Source organism: Schistocerca piceifrons, chromosome 2 (assembly GCF_021461385.2).
Source record: "Schistocerca piceifrons isolate TAMUIC-IGC-003096 chromosome 2, iqSchPice1.1, whole genome shotgun sequence".
Classification (NCBI taxonomy): domain Eukaryota; kingdom Metazoa; phylum Arthropoda; class Insecta; order Orthoptera; family Acrididae; genus Schistocerca; species Schistocerca piceifrons.
Window position 1 is genome coordinate 510,558,929 of NC_060139.1, and position 19,207 is coordinate 510,578,135.

General features: G+C 43.1%; 1 protein-coding gene across 1 annotated transcript in view; it reads right to left on the bottom strand.

Moving 5' to 3' along the window:
* Positions 1-13,042: 13,042 nt before the first annotated feature.
* The window catches only part of LOC124775525 (juvenile hormone esterase-like), a 156,194-nt gene continuing 150,029 nt past the window's right edge, over positions 13,043-19,207 (bottom strand). Inside the window, exons 8-10 of the mRNA XM_047250357.1 lie at positions 16,507-16,660; positions 15,573-15,708; positions 13,043-13,211 (exon numbers count right to left, since the gene is read on the bottom strand). Of these exons, the coding sequence (XP_047106313.1) occupies positions 13,043-13,211; positions 15,573-15,708; positions 16,507-16,660 (459 nt within the window). The remainder of the gene's footprint in view (positions 13,212-15,572; positions 15,709-16,506; positions 16,661-19,207) is intronic.

Sequence of the window (19,207 nt, forward strand, 5' to 3'; positions counted from 1 at the left end):
TATATCCTTGATGAAACAACTGAGCTGGCTAACACCACTTTCGTGAAAGATTTCAAAAATTAATTTCCACCCTCTCTGCAGATCAAGTAGCAAATTTATCTGTTACTACAGTTCTTATGATGCTAAATGTAAATGAATAATGTACAGTCTTACACGCACACACACACACACACACACACACACACACATATATACACTGCTGGAAATGGAAAAAAGAACACATTGACACCGGTGTGTCAGACCCACCATTCTTGCTCCGGACACTGCGAGAGGGCTGTACAAGCAATGATCACACGCACGGCACAGCGGACACACCAGGAACCGCGGTGTTGGCCGTCGAATGGCGCTAGCTGCGCAGCATTTGTGCACCGCCGTCGTCAGTGTCAGCCAGTTTGCCGTGGCATACGGAGCTCCATCGCAGTCTTTAACACTGGTAGCATGCCGCGACAGCGTGGATGTGAACCGCATGTGCAGTTGACGGACTTTGAGCGAGGGCGTATAGTGGGCATGCGGGAGGCCGGGTGGACGTACCGCCGAATTGCTCAACACGTGGGGCGTGAGGTCTCCACAGTACATCGATGTTGTCGCCAGTGGTCGGCGGAAGGTGCACGTGCCCGTCGACCTGGGACCGGACCGCAGCGACGCACGGATGCACGCCAAGACCGTAGGATCCTACGCAGTGCCGTAGGGGACCGCACCGCCACTTCCCAGCAAATTAGGGACACTGTTGCTCCTGGGGTATCGGCGAGGACCATTCGCAACCGTCTCCATGAAGCTGGGTTACGGTCCCGCACACCGTTAGGCCGTCTTCCGCTCACGACCCAACATCGTGCAGCCCGCCTCCAGTGGTGTCGCGACAGGCGTGAATGGAGGGACGAATGGAGACGTGTCGTCTTCAGCGATGAGAGTCGCTTCTGCCTTGGTGCCAATGATGGTCGTATGCGTGTTTGGCGCCGTGCAGGTGAGCACCACAATCAGGACTGCATACGACCGAGGCACACAGGGCCAACACCCGGCATCATGGTGTGGGGAGCGATCTCCTACACTGGCCGTACACCAGTGGTGATCGTCGAGGGGACACTGAATAGTGCACGGTACATCCAAACCGTCATCGAACCCATCGTTCTACCATTCCTAGACCGGTAAGGGAACTTGCTGTTCCAACAGGACAATGCACGTCCGCATGTATCCCGTGCCACCCAACGTGCACTAGAAGGTGTAAGTCAACTACCCTGGCCAGCAAGATCTCCGGATCTGTCCCCCATTGAGCATGTTTGGGACTGGATGAAGCGTCGTCTCACGCGGTCTGCACGTCCAGCACGAACGCTGGTCCAACTGAGGCGCCAGGTGGAAATGGCATGGCAAGCCGTTCCACAGGACTACATCCAGCATCTCTACGATCGTCTCCATGGGAGAATAGCAGCCAGCATTGCTGCGAAAGGTGGATATACACCGTACTAGTGCCGACATTGTGCATGCTCTGTTGCCTGTGCTTATGTGCCTGTGGTTCCGTCAGTGTGATCATGTGATGTATCTGATCCCAGGAATGTGTCAATAAAGTTTCCCCTTCCTGGGACAATGAATTCACGGTGTTCTTATTTCAATTTCCAGGAGTATATATATATATATATATATATATATATATATACGAGGGGCGTTCAGAAAGTAAGCTCCGATCGGTCGCGAAATGGAAACGCCTACGAAAATCCGATAAAGCTTAGCACAGATGTGTTGGGTAGTGTCTCCAGTATAACCCCAGTTAGCATCACGTCGCTCTTCTCATTTCTGAGCTCGCAGTGAGTGCGTAAAGATGTCTAGAAAATATTGTCTGCCGCCAAGTACGAGGGCCTGGTGAGAAACTTCGCCTGAAGCTATGCAGCTAACATTACATAACTGTCGTGCTGTTTCTTCTTCAAGACAATTCTCAGCCGCATTCTGCAGGGGCAATGAATATGCTCCTGCATCGTTTTCAAATGGAAATGTTAGATTACCCACAATACAGTCCGCAATTGTCTCCCCCTGAGTTTCATCTCTGGTCACATGAACCGCTGTCTTTGAAGACAACATTCTGACACAGACAACGATGTGTAGGCCAGCGTGGAGAATTGGCGGAAAGCACTGGCGGCTGCCTTCTATGGTGAGGCTATTGAAAAGTTGGTACAACGCTATGACAAAAGTCTAAGTCAGAACGGCGACTACGTAGCGAAGTAGCTGAAAGGTGTAGCTAATAGTTAGAAGTAAAACATTTCTGATGTTCACTGTGTTTTCAATTTAGCAATCAATCGGAGCTTACTTTCTGAACAGGCCTCGTATGTATATATATATATATATATATATATATATATATATATATATATATATAAAAGAGCTTTGACATGGAACATCTTTATAATTAGTGAATTAGTGTAGCAGTATTCGCTGTAATATTAAAAAAATCAATATCTTTCTCTACTGGTGTAAAAGGCGTTTCAGTTGCATATGAAAATATATGTTCTTTTTCCAGACATGTTCCTTCTTTGTATTATTACGATATATCATAGCATCTTTGACACTCGTATGTTTGTAAGCACTTTGTGTCAATCAAAACATGCGGTGCATGTCAGAAGTCTGTTCTGTGACTAAGCTGAAGTGCTCAGTGATACCAATTTACGTGTTTAACGATAGAAATATGATAGAGATGCAATCACTGATAAATCTGAAGTGTTCAATTATGCAAGTTTATGTGTGCAATGATGTGAATGCGGCGAAAACTACAAACGTTGTATGCTGGACGAAAACTATGAAAACAAGTACTACAAACCCACATTTCAAGTGAGTCACATCTCTACGCAAATCTGTAACTCAACCATCTTTGTGATTTGCTTATAATTATGTATTACTTATAACTAATCAGTAAAAAAACGCAGTACATGTTGTAATGAAAGCCGTCTGACGATGGATCGTAATGATTCGAAACCGGTAACGGTATCTTTTGAATAAAGGAACTTGAAATAAATTTGTGGCTGGTTGCTGTCTCAACACCATCAACATTTGTCGACAACCGTGTCATCATATGACAAAATCGCATCTACGAAGGTATTAACGCTAGTGGTTTTGTGAGACAGTGTTCAAATTGCCGTAAGATGAATATCGTTTTAGCAATGATGATGAGCTCCTATGGATTCGTATTTGAAACTAGAAATGCAGCATTTCCTGAACGAAACACCGACAGACATTGTAGTAGACCTGGTTGCCCGTTTGGCTGAAGATACTGCCATAATACGTGAACCAGGACGCTGTAAGCGTGGTAGACACTCATTAGCTAGCAGACGCCAGCTGTGTATTTATGTAAACAGACGATATTCTCAGCAGCATCTCTAAGTAATATTCATCGCTCATCGCACTGCAGCTTGAACACCGTCCCTGAACATCGCTATCGTCCGCACCTTATGGATTCCTAGCGAGGAAATGGCACACATGCGACATTTTTGTCACATCTAAACATTATAAAATTTAGTGTATGTAGTATTTTTACACCCTGCATGTGCCTTCGGTTGTCCATTACTGAATAAGAAATAGCTCTTGATGTAATTTTTAAGTGCTGATGAGAGTCATAAATTTAGTGGTATGTAGTTTGATGCTACTATTTTTCACAGTAGTTGAAAAATCGTTGAGAATTTATTGCAGCTAGTCGGCTCAATGAACAACGGAATATCACTTCTCCGATTAGTCTGGAAAATAAGTTCATCATCATGGACTGTTAAGGTCCATTATCAGGTTCACATAAAATATAATAGTCAGCTTAATATTTGTGATTTAATTATAAGCTGCAGCTTCAATACTGTTCTCGATGGAAAAAGATCTTCTCAGTTGTATCAGCATCTCATGTACATGACAAGAAATTCAGTCCAGTAAATATATAATCATGCTCGAATGTCCTCTCTAAGGAAATCCACGTATCTTTTGAAAGCTTGCGAGAAACAAACTATGGATCTAAGTGCTTTAAACCTGTTTGCTGTTTTCCTCTGGTAAAGTACATCGATCGATCGATAGTTCCTAAAGATGTATTTGTTCACAAATGTCAAAGAGCGAGGAAAGGAGGACACTGGATGTTACAGTATTTATTGTTTTAGGATTTCAAGTAATGAAGAAGGATATATTCCAAAATACACTTTAAAACTGTTGCTTTTCATATTTGATCTTTCTCTCTCGTATAGCTTTTATTGCTTATGTTCTCTCTATTCCATTTCTCAAAAAGGAGTTGAGCGGTTCGTGTCCGTGTCCGCTTATTTGCTGTGAAATTGTGCAGAACAGTAACATACATCTGGTGTGTGGACAGCGTCTTAGAAATCAATTGCTGTGTCAGATGCAAAACATCTATCCGCCAATTTGAATGGTCCTGTTTACGCAGTTCGTCGCCGTTTCTGTGACGTTCTGAGGCGGTAAGGTTCCGGCTGTCACGTGAGCGTTCCGGGTCGTAGAGGCGCGCTCGCCCAGCGTGGACGTCGCCATACATTTCGCATGGCAGGACGTGTAACCACTGCAGAACACCTGCAGTTTGGTGGTAGCGAGTGCCAGAGGCGGATTCGTTGCACCAGTAAGTCTTTTCAGTTGATTGTTAGATCTTACGGTTGTGGACCGAGGTGAGTATTTGAGTCTTCTAGTGTCTACGTTGAGGAATAGAGCGAGCAGCGAAATCGAATTGTGGGTGCAGTTTTAGACTGCTTATCCTTTACTTTTACGATTTAAAGTAATGGAGAAGGATGTATTCCAAAATACATTTTATAACTGCTGCTTTTCATCTTTGATCTTTCTCTCTCGTATTACCATTGTAGTTTGCTTCTGTCCTTATTACATCGTTGAATTGAGACACGATTCGGTGCTTTGTGTTGTTTATATACGGTCAGGCTCACGCAACATGTTTTTTTGCCTATATTCGTGGGTGTCGTGCTGGGGAGGTTTCTGCATCGGGTAGGTGCTTTCGGCAATTGCTTCAGCTCTTAATTAAGTTGTGTCCTGTAGGCGCTGGCGCCTTTTTGCTACAAGACGGCGTAGTCCCGTTATTAACGGCAGGGTTACTAATGATGTTTTGTGCATGACGAAGTTCTGCATTAATTTATGCCCTCCTTACAGAGCAGTATAACTACGGGCTAAAGTCGCTATGGTTACGTGTGAAATTCTCTCCAGCGACGCGCCATAGATAAGGTTTTGCATAACTTATTACTACACGACATCGCCCTAGTGGACTGTTGATGCTACTTGTTTGTAATACTGCGTTTGGTGAACGATGAGTAATTTAATTTATTGTGTTCACATTGATTGCTGCCGTTATTTCACTCCAGATGGAAGTCATTATTGTTTGTGCGTGGATAAAATATAGGACATATGTAAGCAGAACATTGTTCTGGCTGCTGGCTGAGGTTAGACTACGGGTGTGCCCGAATGATGGTTTACGCTGAGATAAGAAAATTCATTTAGCAGTGATATGCACATCTACAGACGGCGGAAGTATCGCTCACACATGGTATAAAAGGGACTGCATTGGCGGAGCTGTCACTTGTATTTACGTGATTCATGAAAGGTTTTCGACGTGATTACGGCCGTTAACAGACTTTGAGCGCAGAATGGTAGTTGGAGCAAGCCTCACTATACATTCTATTTCGGAAATTGTTAGGGAATTCAATATCCCAGATTCAGTGTCATGAGTCTTTCGAGAATACAAAAGTTCGGATATTAACTCTTACCATGGAAAATGCGGTGGCTGAAGCCCTTCACTTAACGGCGGAAAGCAGCGGAGTTTGCATGGAGCTGTCAGTGCTAACAGACAAGTAGCACTGCATGAAATAACTACAGCAATCAATGCGGGACGTAAGACGAACATATCTGTGAGGATAATGCTTCAAAATTTGGCACTAATGGACTGTGGTAGCTGACAATCGAGGGAAGTTCTTTTGCTAAGCGCATGGCATCGCCTGCAGCGCCTTTCGTAGGCTCGTGACCGTATCGATTGGACCCTAGACGACTGGGTAACCGTGGCTTGGTCAGGAGAGTCCTGATATCATTTAAGAGCTGACGGTGAGGTTAGCTGATGGTGGGGTTCGAGTGTGGCGTACACCCCATCAAGCTATCGACCCAAGGCACTACACGAGCTGGTGACTCCATAATGATACGGTTCGTATTTACATGAAATGGACTGGGTCCTCTTGCCCAACTGAACCGATCGCTGGCTGGGAACGGTTATGTTTGGCTATTTGGAAGCCATTTCCAGCCAGTCATGGACATTATATTCACAAAAATAGATGGAAATTTTGTGAAACACAATGCTCCACGTCACCAGGCCATAATGTTTCCCTTTTCGAAGAAGGTTCTGGAAAATTCAAGTGAATAGTATTCTACCCAGAGCGCCTGACATGTATCCCATCCAACATTTATGGGAGATTATCGAGAGGTCAGTTCATGCACAAGATCCTGCACCGGCAACACTTTCACAATTATGGGCGGATTCAAAGGCAGCTTGGCTCAATATTTCTGCGGAGGACTTACTGCGCCTTGTTGAGCTCATGCTAAGTCGATTTGAAGCACTATGCCGGGCAAAATGGGGCCCGAAGGAGTATAAGGCTCTATCACATGACTTTTATCACCTCAGTGTAAGTCTTCCTTCAGTACTGGTTACTGCGGACCTCGTTAGCACCCAGGCTTACGGTTGTTGATTTGGTTAAATGTATTAAAGCAAGCATTTTTCTGGTTCTTTAGTGTAAGCTACAAGTATCCTAGCCATACTTAACAGCGTCGATTCAGCTCTGTAACTCAAGGCTAAGATCAAATAACAGTGCAAGATATGAATGGTGAATAGGGCTATCCCCTGATCAATGATTGAGGCATTGCATATTGCAGTTTTTTCGCCTTAGCATAGACAGGTTACTAATTGTTAACAGCAAGGCTACCGCCAAAAATCCAGAGCTGCTTAGTACTAAGTTATTCGTAAAGCGCGCTGTCCAGTGTAAGTAGCGCTTTAACGACGTGGCGAAGTACAATATTGGGCCAGATTAGAAAAAGTAATAGCTTGGCACTGGTACAACTGGTTCTCTGTTTATTTGTGCTGCCAAATGTGTTACGACGTGGTGGTGTCTTGTATGCGTCCTTGTGGCGAACGCTGATCAGCAATATATATTTTTTTAAGTTTTGATCTATTATTAATTAGATTTTCTTGTTAAGTGTAACGTCCTAAGAGATTAGAAATAATTAAAATCGTTTGGTGATCATGTTATTACACCTCTTCAAGATATAGTTCCTTTTTCGACTATCGAAACACTTATAGGCTTGGAGTTCATTATAAAGTAATATATGTTTCACTCTCAAAATTCGGATTTAAGTATCGCTATCAGTTTAGAATTTTTGGGGTACTAGTGAGATGTTTTGTACTGACGAGAGACGTTGCCAAACAATCACTTTGTAAGTCACAGCGTTCTTGACAGATGACATTAGCCTCCCTCCTGCCAGAAAATAAACTGTTGTGCGAGCTGACAGTTGAGATCCAGTTTATGAATCCATAGCCGGTCCTTTTCGCGATAATCTTCTACAGTTGATTTCATTTGGTGCAGTTATGCCCTCGCTGCTAGGAAGATGATCCATCAGGTGTTCCAAAATTTGTATAAACGCAGCGCTCCACTCCTTAACCATGTACTCACTACAACACATACCAGCTGAGTACGCACCATTGTACAGGTTTTCCGTTGGTCCACCTTCTCCTCCGTCTGCCTCTGGCCTTTCTCCTCCCCACACTGTCTCTCTCCTCCTTTTCTCCCACCTCTCTGTTGCTCTTCTCTTTCCCCTTTCTCCGACCATCCCCTCCTTACACCTCTCTCTTTGACCCCCTCTCCCTCCCTGTTCTCTCTCTCTCTCTCTCTCTCTCTCTCTCTCTCTCTCTCTCTCTCTCTCTCCTTCCCTCCCTTCCTCCCTCCCTCCCTCTATTCTCTTTGACCACTTACTCCTCTTCCCTCCATCTCTGTCCTTCAACACCTTCCCTCTCCCTTTCCATATTCTCTTTCGCATCTTCTTTCACCAAATTATCAATCTCATCCCAATGGATGCTGGTGCTTCCTTCTTACCCCCACTGTGTTCTGTGCAGATAGCAGGTAATATATGAACCAAGTTTGGTTGCAAACGATTCAGCGCTATACCAGATGCTTTTTACCCACAGCTTTGCTGGGGTACGCACGTCTCACATAGTTAACAAACATATTTACACGTATTTCACCAGTTTCTCCAGCGAATTTCACCCAGCTCTTTAGTTTTTACGCAGCTCAAACTTTCTGACGTCACCTTTCTCCAACAAGGTGTCTTGCAACGATATAATATGCAGGTACGTTCAGTGGTATATTTAGATACGACCAGTGAAATGTGCTGGGAAAAAATGTTAGTAATAAAGACGTAATAAATTAAAATGTCATGCATGGTGCATCAGTTTTTCACGCATCTCAATGTTTATGACATCATATGTCCTGAAGTATCTGTCATACAATGATATAGTTTTGCAGATATATTCAACGGTTCGTGTAACAATGTCTGAAAAACGTGTCGTGAATACGGTTAATAGTAAAGAAGTAACAAATTAAAACATTGTGCCTAATGCGGTAGTTCCACTACAGTAGGGCGAAAATCAAGTAAGCGATAAAATTTTCTTTTTTCATCATTTTGTGAAGGTTCTCAGCGAGAAAGTTTCGTAAAGATTTGAAATCGAGTATAAAGTTCGATGCAAGCCACTAAGTGCTCTCGTTCTCAAATGCTGTATGAATAAATTCAGAGTATTTGTGTCATGACTTAAACTGCTTTTTCACCCACACCCCTTTAATAGCTACGTGGATCTTACCCCCACGGGGATTCTTTCCGTACAATGACTAATATGTGCACCAAGTTTGACTGAAATAGGTCAAGTGGCTTTAAGAGATGTGGAGCATCTGAAAAACATTTTTATAATATACGGTATATATAATTTTTACAAACTCCTGAAATGCTTATTATCTTCAGCGTCAGCAATTTAATTCCTTATCTCCCAGTTATTTAAGAAAACAAATTTGCGTGTGAAGTGTAATACCTTCTACAATCGAATCTCTGCAGAAACGGAAAGTTTTTAGATTAATAGTAATTTGATATTAGTGTTATAAGAAAGGAACCCCTATACAGGTTCAGAAATTACCCATCAGCCATCAAGTTATCGAAAAACGGAAATAAAGCTAGCCGGACATTGATTTACACACTTTCAGGATTCGAAGCCAGTCTCAATATAAATGTCCTAAAAACCAGTTTCATTTAAACAGTTTAACATTTTTCGTAACGCACTGGATCTATCTACAATCTACAATACAATATTTCGGTAGTTTCACTCCTTTTTTTCTCTTGGTTCTTGTGGTCTGGGTATCGCTTGTTCTGGATATATTAATTCTCGTAGTCCGATGTGTGACTAGCACTGAGCCAGATGACGCAGGGATAGGACAACGTGTGATGAATGTTGTTTTGTACATTACTTAACGTGATGTTTCCGTTTATTTATGTCATCTACGTTGTATGTCATATGTAAACTTTTATATAATATTTGCATCTATATTTTCTGTTTCAGGGGGCTATGTCCACAGAGACTAATCTGTGTGTTACATTAAGAGGAACCGACAACAGAGGGACAGTTGGGTGGTGAAGATAATTAATGGAGTTTGTTGGACTAGTTAGCGGTTGACAAGAAGGACACAAGTTTCATTAAATAATCTTAGGCATTAACTATTGGTGTGCAAAGTCGTAGGTCATGAAGTTTGAGAGGTTAGTCAGGAAGAATCAATAAGAGAGAAGTGGCATACGGAAGAACTAGGGAATGACGAGATACGCTTGAAGTTCTATGAGGCTATAGATACAGCAGTAAGGAGTAGCTCAGTAGGCAATACAGTTGAAGAGGAATGTATATCTCTAAAAAGCATAATCACAGAAGTTATAAAGAAAAAAACATGGTAATTGCGAAGAAACCATGGGTAACAGAAGAAATATTTCAGTTGATCGACGAAAGAAGGAAGTACAAAAACGTTCATTGAAATTCAGGAATACAGAAATACAAGTCGCTAAGGAATGAAGTAAACAGGAAGATCAGGAAGCTAAGACGAAATGGCTGGACGAAAAATGTGAAGAAATCGGAAAAGAAATGACTGTCGTAATGGCTGTTTCAGCATATAGGAAAGTGAAAATGACGTTCGGTGAAATCAAAAGCAAGGGTGGTAACATTAAGAATGAAACGTAAATTCCACTGTTAAATGCAGAATTTCTAAAATCATTGTGGGAAGTGGTAACAAAACGGCTGATGACGTTGGTGTATAGAATGTATGAGTCTGGCGACATACCATCTGACTTTCGGGAAAAAATATCATCCATACCATTCCGAAGGCTTCAACAGCTCACAAGTGCGATAATTTTCGCACAATCAGCTTAACAGTTCATGCATCCTAGCTACTTACAAGAATAATATAGAGAAGAATGGAAAAGAAAATTGAGTATGTGTTAGCTGATGATCAGTTTGGCTTTAGCAAAAGTAAAGGCACCAGAGAGACAATTCTGAGGTTGCAGTTGATAATGGAAGCAAGACTAAAGAAAAATCAAGACATGTTCATAGGATTGACCGACCTAGAAAAAACGTTTGGCAACGTGAAATGCAGCAAGGTGTTGAAAATTTTGAGAAAAATAGTGGTAAGCTATAGGGAGTGACGGGTAACACAAAATGGAGGAATTGTCGACCTGTGAATAACGTTCGGCAATGTGAAATGGTGCAATGTTGAAAAATCTGAGAAAATTGGCGGTGAGCTTTAGGGAGTGACGGGTAATATAAAATATGTACAAGAACCAAGTGGGAAAAATTCACTCTTGGAAATGGAAAAAAGAACATATTGACACCGGTGTGTCAGACCAACCATACTTGCTCCGGACACTGCGAGAGGGCTGTACAAGCAATGATCACACGCACGGCACAGCGGACACACCAGGAACCGCGGTGCTGGCCGTCGAATGGCGCTAGCTGCGCAGCATTTGTGCACCGCCGCCGTCAGTGTCAGCCAGTTTGCCGTGGCATACGGAGCTCCATCGCAGTCTTTAACACTGGTAGCACGCCGCGACAGCGTGGACGTGAACCGTATGTGCAGCTGACGGACTTTGAGCGAGGGCGTATAGTGGGCATGCGGGAGGCCGGGTGGACGTACCGCCGAATTGCTCAACACGTGGGGCGTGAAGTCTCCACAGTACATCGATGTTGTCGCCAGTGGTCGGCGGAAGGTGCACGTGCCCGTCGACCTGGGACCGGACCGCAGCGACGCACGGATGCACGCCAAGACCGTAGGATCCTACGCAGTGCCGTAGGGGACCGCACCGCCACTTCCCAGCAAATTAGGGACACTGTTGCTCCTGGGGTATCGGCGAGGACCATTCGCAACCGTCTCCATGAAGCTGGGCTACGGTCCCGCACACCGTTAGGCCGTCTTCCGCTCACGCCCCAACATCGTGCAGCCCGCCTCCAGTGGTGTCGCGACAGGCGTGAATGGAGGGACGAATGGAGACGTGTCGCCTTCAGCGATGAGAGTCGCTTCTGCCTTGGTGCCAATGATGGTCGTATGCGTGTTTGGCGCCGTGCAGGTGAGCGCCACAATCAGGACTGCATACGACCGAGGCACACAGGGCCAACACCCGGCCTCATGGTGTGGGGAGCGATCTCCTACACTGGCCGTACACCACTGGTGATCGTCGAGGGGGCACTGAATAGTGCACGGTACATCCAAACCGTCATCGAACCCATCGTTCTACCATTCCTAGACCGGCAAGGGAACTTGCTGTTCCAACAGGACAACGCACGTCCGCATGTATCCCGTGCCACCCAACGTGCTCTAGAAGGTGTAAGTCAACTACCCTGGCCAGCAAGATCTCCGGATCTGTCCCCCATTGAGCATGTTTGGGACTGGATGAAGCGTCGTCTCACGCGGTCTGCACGTCCAGCACGAACGCTGGTCCAACTGAGGCGCCAGGTGGAAATGGCATGGCAAGCCGTTCCACAGGACTACATCCAGCATCTCTACGATCGTCTCCATGGGAGAACAGCAGCCTGCATTGCTGCGAAAGGTGGATATACACTGTACTAGTGCCGACATTGTGCATGCTCTGTTGCCTGTGTCTATGTGCCTGTGGTTCTGTCAGTGTGATCATGTGATGTATCTGACCCCAGGAATGTGTCAATAAAGTTTCCCCTTCCTGGGACAATGAATTCACGGTGTTCTTATTTCAATTTCCAGGAGTGTAAGAGTGGACGACCAAGAACGAAGTTCTCAGATTAAAAGGGATGTAAGACAAGGATGTACTCTTTCGTCCCTACTGTTCAATCTGAATACGGAAGAAGCAGTGCTGGAAATAAAAGAAAGGTTCAGGAGTGCAACTGAAATTCAAGGTGAAAGGATATCAATGATACGATTCACTGATGACATTGCTATCCTGAGTGAAAGTTAAGTAGAATTACATGATCTACCGAATGTAAGACGGAGACTGGAATACCTCCAGTAAATAATTGGGCACATAGGTTGCAAGTGCTATTCTGCGATGAAGAGGATGGTACAGGAGAGGAATTCGTTGTGGAACGCATCAAAACAGTCAGAAGACAGATGACTCAAAAGAAAAGGTCATGTTGTACTGTTTAAACATCACTGCTACAGATCGGTTTAACTTGTGTACTACTCTTATTCATAAAAAGGATGTAACAATTTTGAAGATATTCTTTCTGAAGGTGTGAGTGAGAGAACATTAGTGAGGAGGTAAACCTTATTCAGCGTGGACAATGTTTCCAATAAATGATCTGAAATAGTTTTCTGGTTTTGTCAGATTCAGAGTTTTTTTTTTACTGTCTTGAGACTTCCTCAAATGGAATTCCGTTTATTGATTGCAGCATACGCAAATGGATCTGTTACAGGACTACATAAATCAGTTTACTTCTGAGTCTACGGAATAGCACTGCAATGCATAGCAGCATTTTTCATGGTGCTTGTCTTGAGCGCAATCATGCTCTCAGTCTGTAGAGCTTGTCCCAGAAATCCATCCTTTCCTTGATGAGGTCCTTCTCGACGCTCAGCCCATCCTTTGTCATGTTCAAGTAGGAGAGATTGTCTTTCTTGAATGGAGTCCATGTCACAGACAAAATGGGATCTTCAGGGTCTGGTGTGGGATTCCTGTGAAATGGTAATCATAATGTTACGACGTACAGATAAACAAATATGCATTTAAATAAAACAAGGTGGTGTGACGCTTATATTAAGTCCCATAAAATTTCACACACATTTGAACATTTTGTGACGCTAATGAGAGCAGTGGCCGCTGAGGGCACTGGTCGGTTGCGAGGCACTCGACTCCAAGTTTCCATTCCATGCAGTCTCGTTCGCAATGATTGTTCGACAACTGGTTGATATGGACCGGATTCACTGACAGCGGCAATTACTGTCGGTTTACAAACCGACAGTCAGTAGTAGGTCGTAGCACATCTCTCTGGTGTAAGTCAGTTACGACATTTATAAAACCGCTGGTCTTACAATGTGTTACATGACTACTAGTAGAACGAGGGTGATTTGATAAGTCTGGAAAAAAGTTTGTTTCGTAAACAATTCATTTTAGTTTTCGATATAGTCTCCTTCGAGGGATATACACATGGTCCAGCGACCCTCCAGATTGTTCATCCTATAAGATATACAGATTGTGTCAAACTCTGCAAAATACTCATATACTGCAAGAAATACCCATTGACTGCAACTGTCAATGATTTGATGAAAACTTATTTCCGGCTAGTCAAAGTACAGAAAGGAAGGAAGATTGATTTTAATGTCACGTCAATATCGGGGCCACTACATGCGAAGCACAAGCTCCGATTGTGTCAAGGATCTGGAAGGAGTTCGGCCGTACCCCTTCAAAGGAACCATTCCGGCAATTTCCTGAAGAAATTACGAAAAATCTAAATCTGGAAGGCCGGATGCGGGTTTGAACCGTTGTCCCGAATGCGAGGCCTGAATGATAACCATTGCGCCACCTCGCTCGGTTACTTTCAATATAGGGAACGGGAAGAAGTCACTTGGTGGTCTACTGAATAGGGTGGATGAGGAACTAATTCAGAACACAATCCATGCACTTGCGTTCCTGTTATCACTGATGTCTGGGATGGTGCATTATCCTGGAAAAATAGCACTTTTTGTGTACTAACTGTGGTCTATTTTCAGCCCATGCAAGTTTCGGTCGATCCAACAATGAAACATAATAGGGCCCAGTTACCGTTCTGCCATTTTCCATGTAATCTATAAAATTATTCCTTAGGAATCCTAGAAAAAACAGTGGCAATCACTTTACCAGATGATGAAATGGTCTTTGCCTGCTTCTATCAACTTTCATCAGTCTTTGTCCATTGTTTCGACTGTCGTTTTGACTCTTGTGAGTAATTACGGATCTAGGTTTTACCAACAATCACAATTTGGCGCAAAGAGTCTTGCGGATTGCGATTAAGCGTCGTCAGGTATTGTGTTGAAATGTTTGCCAGACCCGCTTTTGATCGTCTATGAGCAATCGCGACAGTCAGCTTGCACACATTTTTTTCATATTCGATTCTCCGCGGAGGATATGATTCACTTGTTCAGTTGCGTTGTCTACGGTCTCAGCAATTTTATTCGATGGACTTGTATTAACATATCACCGATTTTGTCAACGGTTTTCCTTGTGGTGACTACAATTGTCTACTGGCCGGAGCATGCTTCGTCTTCGGTGCTTGTCCGACCACGTCCAAATTCATTAATCCAAAATTGAATGGTCTGCTGTGATAGCGCAGAGTCCGTGTGAATTTCATCCAATTAAGTCTTTATTTGTACGGCAGATTAACCCTTCAAATGAAAATGTTTAATACCAGCACGAAACTCGATTTTCACCATCTTTAATCGCAGTCAACACACTGGCCAATTCAGACGGCTATTAGCAATCAACTTTTCACTGAACACTGTTGAAATTCTTGATATGATCCATAGAATAATCAACCTTACCAACCATGAAGGCGCAACAAAAATGTTCTATTATTTCATAGTAATTAAACCGACTTATCAAACCATCCTCGTACGTTAGATAGTCCAAGGTGATACACTGACAAATTGGGCAACCTTATTCACGGTATGGTCATGGAAGGTCAGGGCTCGACAGGTTGTTTCTGCCTTCCTGTCACGTCTTCACTTTGAACGATCTCACTGCTCAGTTCCCGAACAACTAACTGGCACAAGCGAACCACTGCACTGCCATGACTTACGTCTGTAGTGCAGGGTCACATGACCGAACAGAAATAGTTCTGCATCATCGAGGGCGCTCGAAAATTACCAGTGTGCTCTTTTAACGGGGTAAAAAATATTTTGTCTGATGAGTTTACATATCATCGTTACACTTATTTCTGTTCTTATGTCAACGGTTTATTCAAAACTAAAAACCTTGTCATGGCGCAAGAAGAGTTTATGAAAAAGAGTCATATCTACAGCTTCGAACGACAGACATTATTATTCAACTGCAGTACTTACCCCTTAGTGGCGAAGTTAGTCCACATGCGGGTCATACGCGCTATTGCTTTTCCTTCCACCGTTTCCGGTCCTTTAGGTATGTCTTTAAACATTTCTCCGGAGAAGAAATAGGGGATGTCATCGCCATGAGAGGCCCCTATAAATACAACCGATTATCACTGCAGGGTATGTTACACTGTATGTTACATATTTTCTTAAAAAATTAAATGTGGTTCCTCCCGATTTGATACTATATCCTTATACCTTTTCTTTAATAAGCTATCAAAAAGTTTCCATATGAGGGCGTTGCTGCATTCCATATGCAACGTAGCGCAATCCAATGTCGGTATATAAGCACTGAAATGAAAGCAGCGGATTAATTTGGCATTCATGTCTTTGGGACGTGCGTGTGGTAAATGAGGAAGCATGAACTGTGGTGAGGCTATAAGCAGATGTGTCGGAACGGAACCAACGTGCTGCTATTCTTTTCTTGGTTGCCGAATGACAAACACCGATAGACATTGATTGGAGAATGAAGAATGGGGGCTTCATGTCTGTCGAAAACCACCATTGTGGTTCTGTGCCGGACGCGATTCGACAAAAGATGTTGGTCGATCTGGGAAGCCAGCCCCATTCTTTACACTTGAGACGAGCCCCCCACCCCCTGACAGTCCTGATAATTCCCAATGTGATTATAACGTCCTGGGTCCTTTAAAAAGGCCCTGAAGGATCGACGATTCTATCGGAGAACTATGTGCAGCAGGTATATGGACTTCTTCAGGAAGTCGGACATGTTTTACCGAACGCGTATCTTCAGGCTGGTGTGTCGGTAGCAGAATTGCCTCAGAAACTCACGGAGATTTTTCCAGATCAGCATACCACTTCTGCATGTACGGTCTTCGAATGGAAACTTTTAGATAGCCCCTTATATTTCGATTAAGAATTACGTACTTACCGGCAATATCTTCTTTGGTGAAGACCTTCTTTAACATGTTAAGATTCGTGACGACGTCAAACTGGTAGAAATACACCGGTTGTGCCCCGGCGACTGCAGACTGCACTCGTGCTGCCACAAGGGCGGGGTATACGAAAACCAGGTCGCCGCGCAGCTGTAACAAGGGAAAAGTCCTCAGACTGAGATTGATCAACGGCCTACATAAGTACTATTTGCAGAATAATAGCATCATTCTCTCATTATGGCTAAAAACGCTATTTACTGATACTACATTCACTACAATATATTTCGAAAAAGTGTTGGTTTTTTTTTATATAGGCTAAACCAAATAAAACAATGGCTCGGAAGAGGGTCGTGAAACATTACTGCGAAGTGCTGATAGTGAATGTGTCGAATTCCTATGAGTCGCGTCCCACTCAATGAAACGGACGTTGAAGTTTCTTAATTGAGGCAGTATTTTATACGCTACGTAGCACACATAATATATACTTGGAAGAAATATATAGAGATAAACGATTTTACTGAAATGTCTTTTTAGACGCTTTCGACATCGAGATCTATAATTGTAGGACTATCCAGCAAAATTTGCATAAAAAATGAGTTAGTACTGGCTGCGGAACATAAAGAATTTCATTTACATAAACAAATTAGCTTTAATCTACTTCTCACTTTTTTGCAGAGAAAAAGAGAAAGCACTCTTTACGCCAGTTGCACTACTTAGCATCTAAAAAGCCCTATTATACCAGTAATGAAGTGTGCACCGGAATTGTAGTGATTGGAGACGAACAACCGATATGTAAAGAAGTGATATGTCTACTGAAGTACTGAGGCATGGTGAGGTGCATTAGAAGCTATCTCAGTCCACAGATAATTTTGTAATGAACACCACAGATGGCAAGTAAGCTGAACAAGAATGGACATCCCCTTTGAAGAGAAATCACAGAAGGTAGACAGGCAAATGTAGGTACTAGAAAGTAATTGGAAGAAATCTTTGCTAACTGAAGAAATTCTTCAACGGATCGACGAAAGAAGGTGCACACAAATATTCATGAAAATGAAGTAAAGCTGCTATATAAGTCTCGTAGGAACGAAACTAATTGGTTACTGCAAAAGTGCGAAAAATTCGAAAGGTATATGGGCGTGGAAAGGACAAAATCAGCAAATAAAAGTAAAATCAGACTTCGATGAATTTTAATGGCCAGTCCGTCATCATTAAGAGATATTAAGAATCTAGGTTTTGAAGCAGAGGAGATACAGGATAGATGGAAAGAGTACATTGGAGGCTTTTACGACGGGGAGAAACTATCTGATGACACAAGTGGAGATCGATAAGGAAGTCGTAGATGATCCATTATCAGCATTTAAAACTAACTTGCCCACAAATAAGGTAGAAGGAAGAAGCAAATCTTGTTGAATGTACTTTGGAGGGTTATTCTTTCAAGCAAAGCATGTGCTTAATGTAGGTGACCTTCACCATCCAATCGTTTGCGTCTCCCTTCCACCTATGTTTTCCGTCCCGTGCGACGGTTAGGTGTTTACCGTTTCTACCTCGAGACGTGATTTGAAGCTGAATCTCAGTTGGCAGCAGAAAATCTTTACAAACAGGTATAAGTGGGGGTGCTCCCTTGGCCAATTGCCTTTTTATCTGTTAACGGCTTACCACAATTGTTTTGACTACGGTATCTGCGTGTAATCTGATGACTTAAGATTTTCACTCGTTTTGCTTAAAAGTTACTCCTCTGTTCATGAGGCTACCATTGTATGCTGTGCCTTGGGGCGTGTACCCAGAGGTTGCTTAGAGAAGGGGCAGCGTATCGGGCATGCTCTAAGCAATTTTAGGGCCGTTCGCCCCATTGTTCTTCCTTCATTTAGGTAAAACTGAATTATTTGTTGTCTTTTGGTTACACACATTCTATAGGTGTTTATTGGCTGCCTGTTTTGAAGACTGTTTTCCTGTCACGTTATAGTTGTTATAACACACTGTTTGTGGCATTCTTCAGTTTTGTATCTAATCCCTTCAGAATCTTTAAAGAGATAGTTTTATCAATTATCTAATTGTTCTGCAATTGTTTTACCTAATTGGACGGTTTTTTTCCTTCATGTCAAGATCATTCTTACAGTTACTTTTCTCCTGAGGAGTGTTTACAAAAATCTTGATACCAATGGTGTTGAATCCTTATTTTTCCCGGGCTTTCCACTCCCAGGCATCCTTATGCCAGTAGTGCGTACCATGTGGCAAATCGGAAAGGAGGGAATCGAAGCATTCCAGATGAGGTGCTATGAAAGGATGGCGAGAAATGATTGAACTCTTAAGATAAGACGTGAGGAGGTTCTACGCAGAAAAAGCGACAAAAAGGAAATGGAAATAGACGGATAAAAGGAAGGGATTGGATGGCAGGACAAGTGTAAGGACACCCCAAACAAAGAAGTTGAAGCAAGAGAGAAAATCGTGGCGGTCCGAAATAAAACAAGCAGAAAACTGATGGCCCAATACTATGGATTCAATACATGCCCGTGTTAGTACTCCACGTAATACGTAAATGCTTCAGTCCTGAAACTGTCGATAGAAACCCACAATCAACTACCCTGCAATTGTTGATGTTACGAATACCAGTTGTTCGTAGTTTTGGGTGTGAGTAACGATGCAAATGAGATACGCTAGAAAACTTCCTGTTGTTGACGAAAAGCGAAATATGTATGT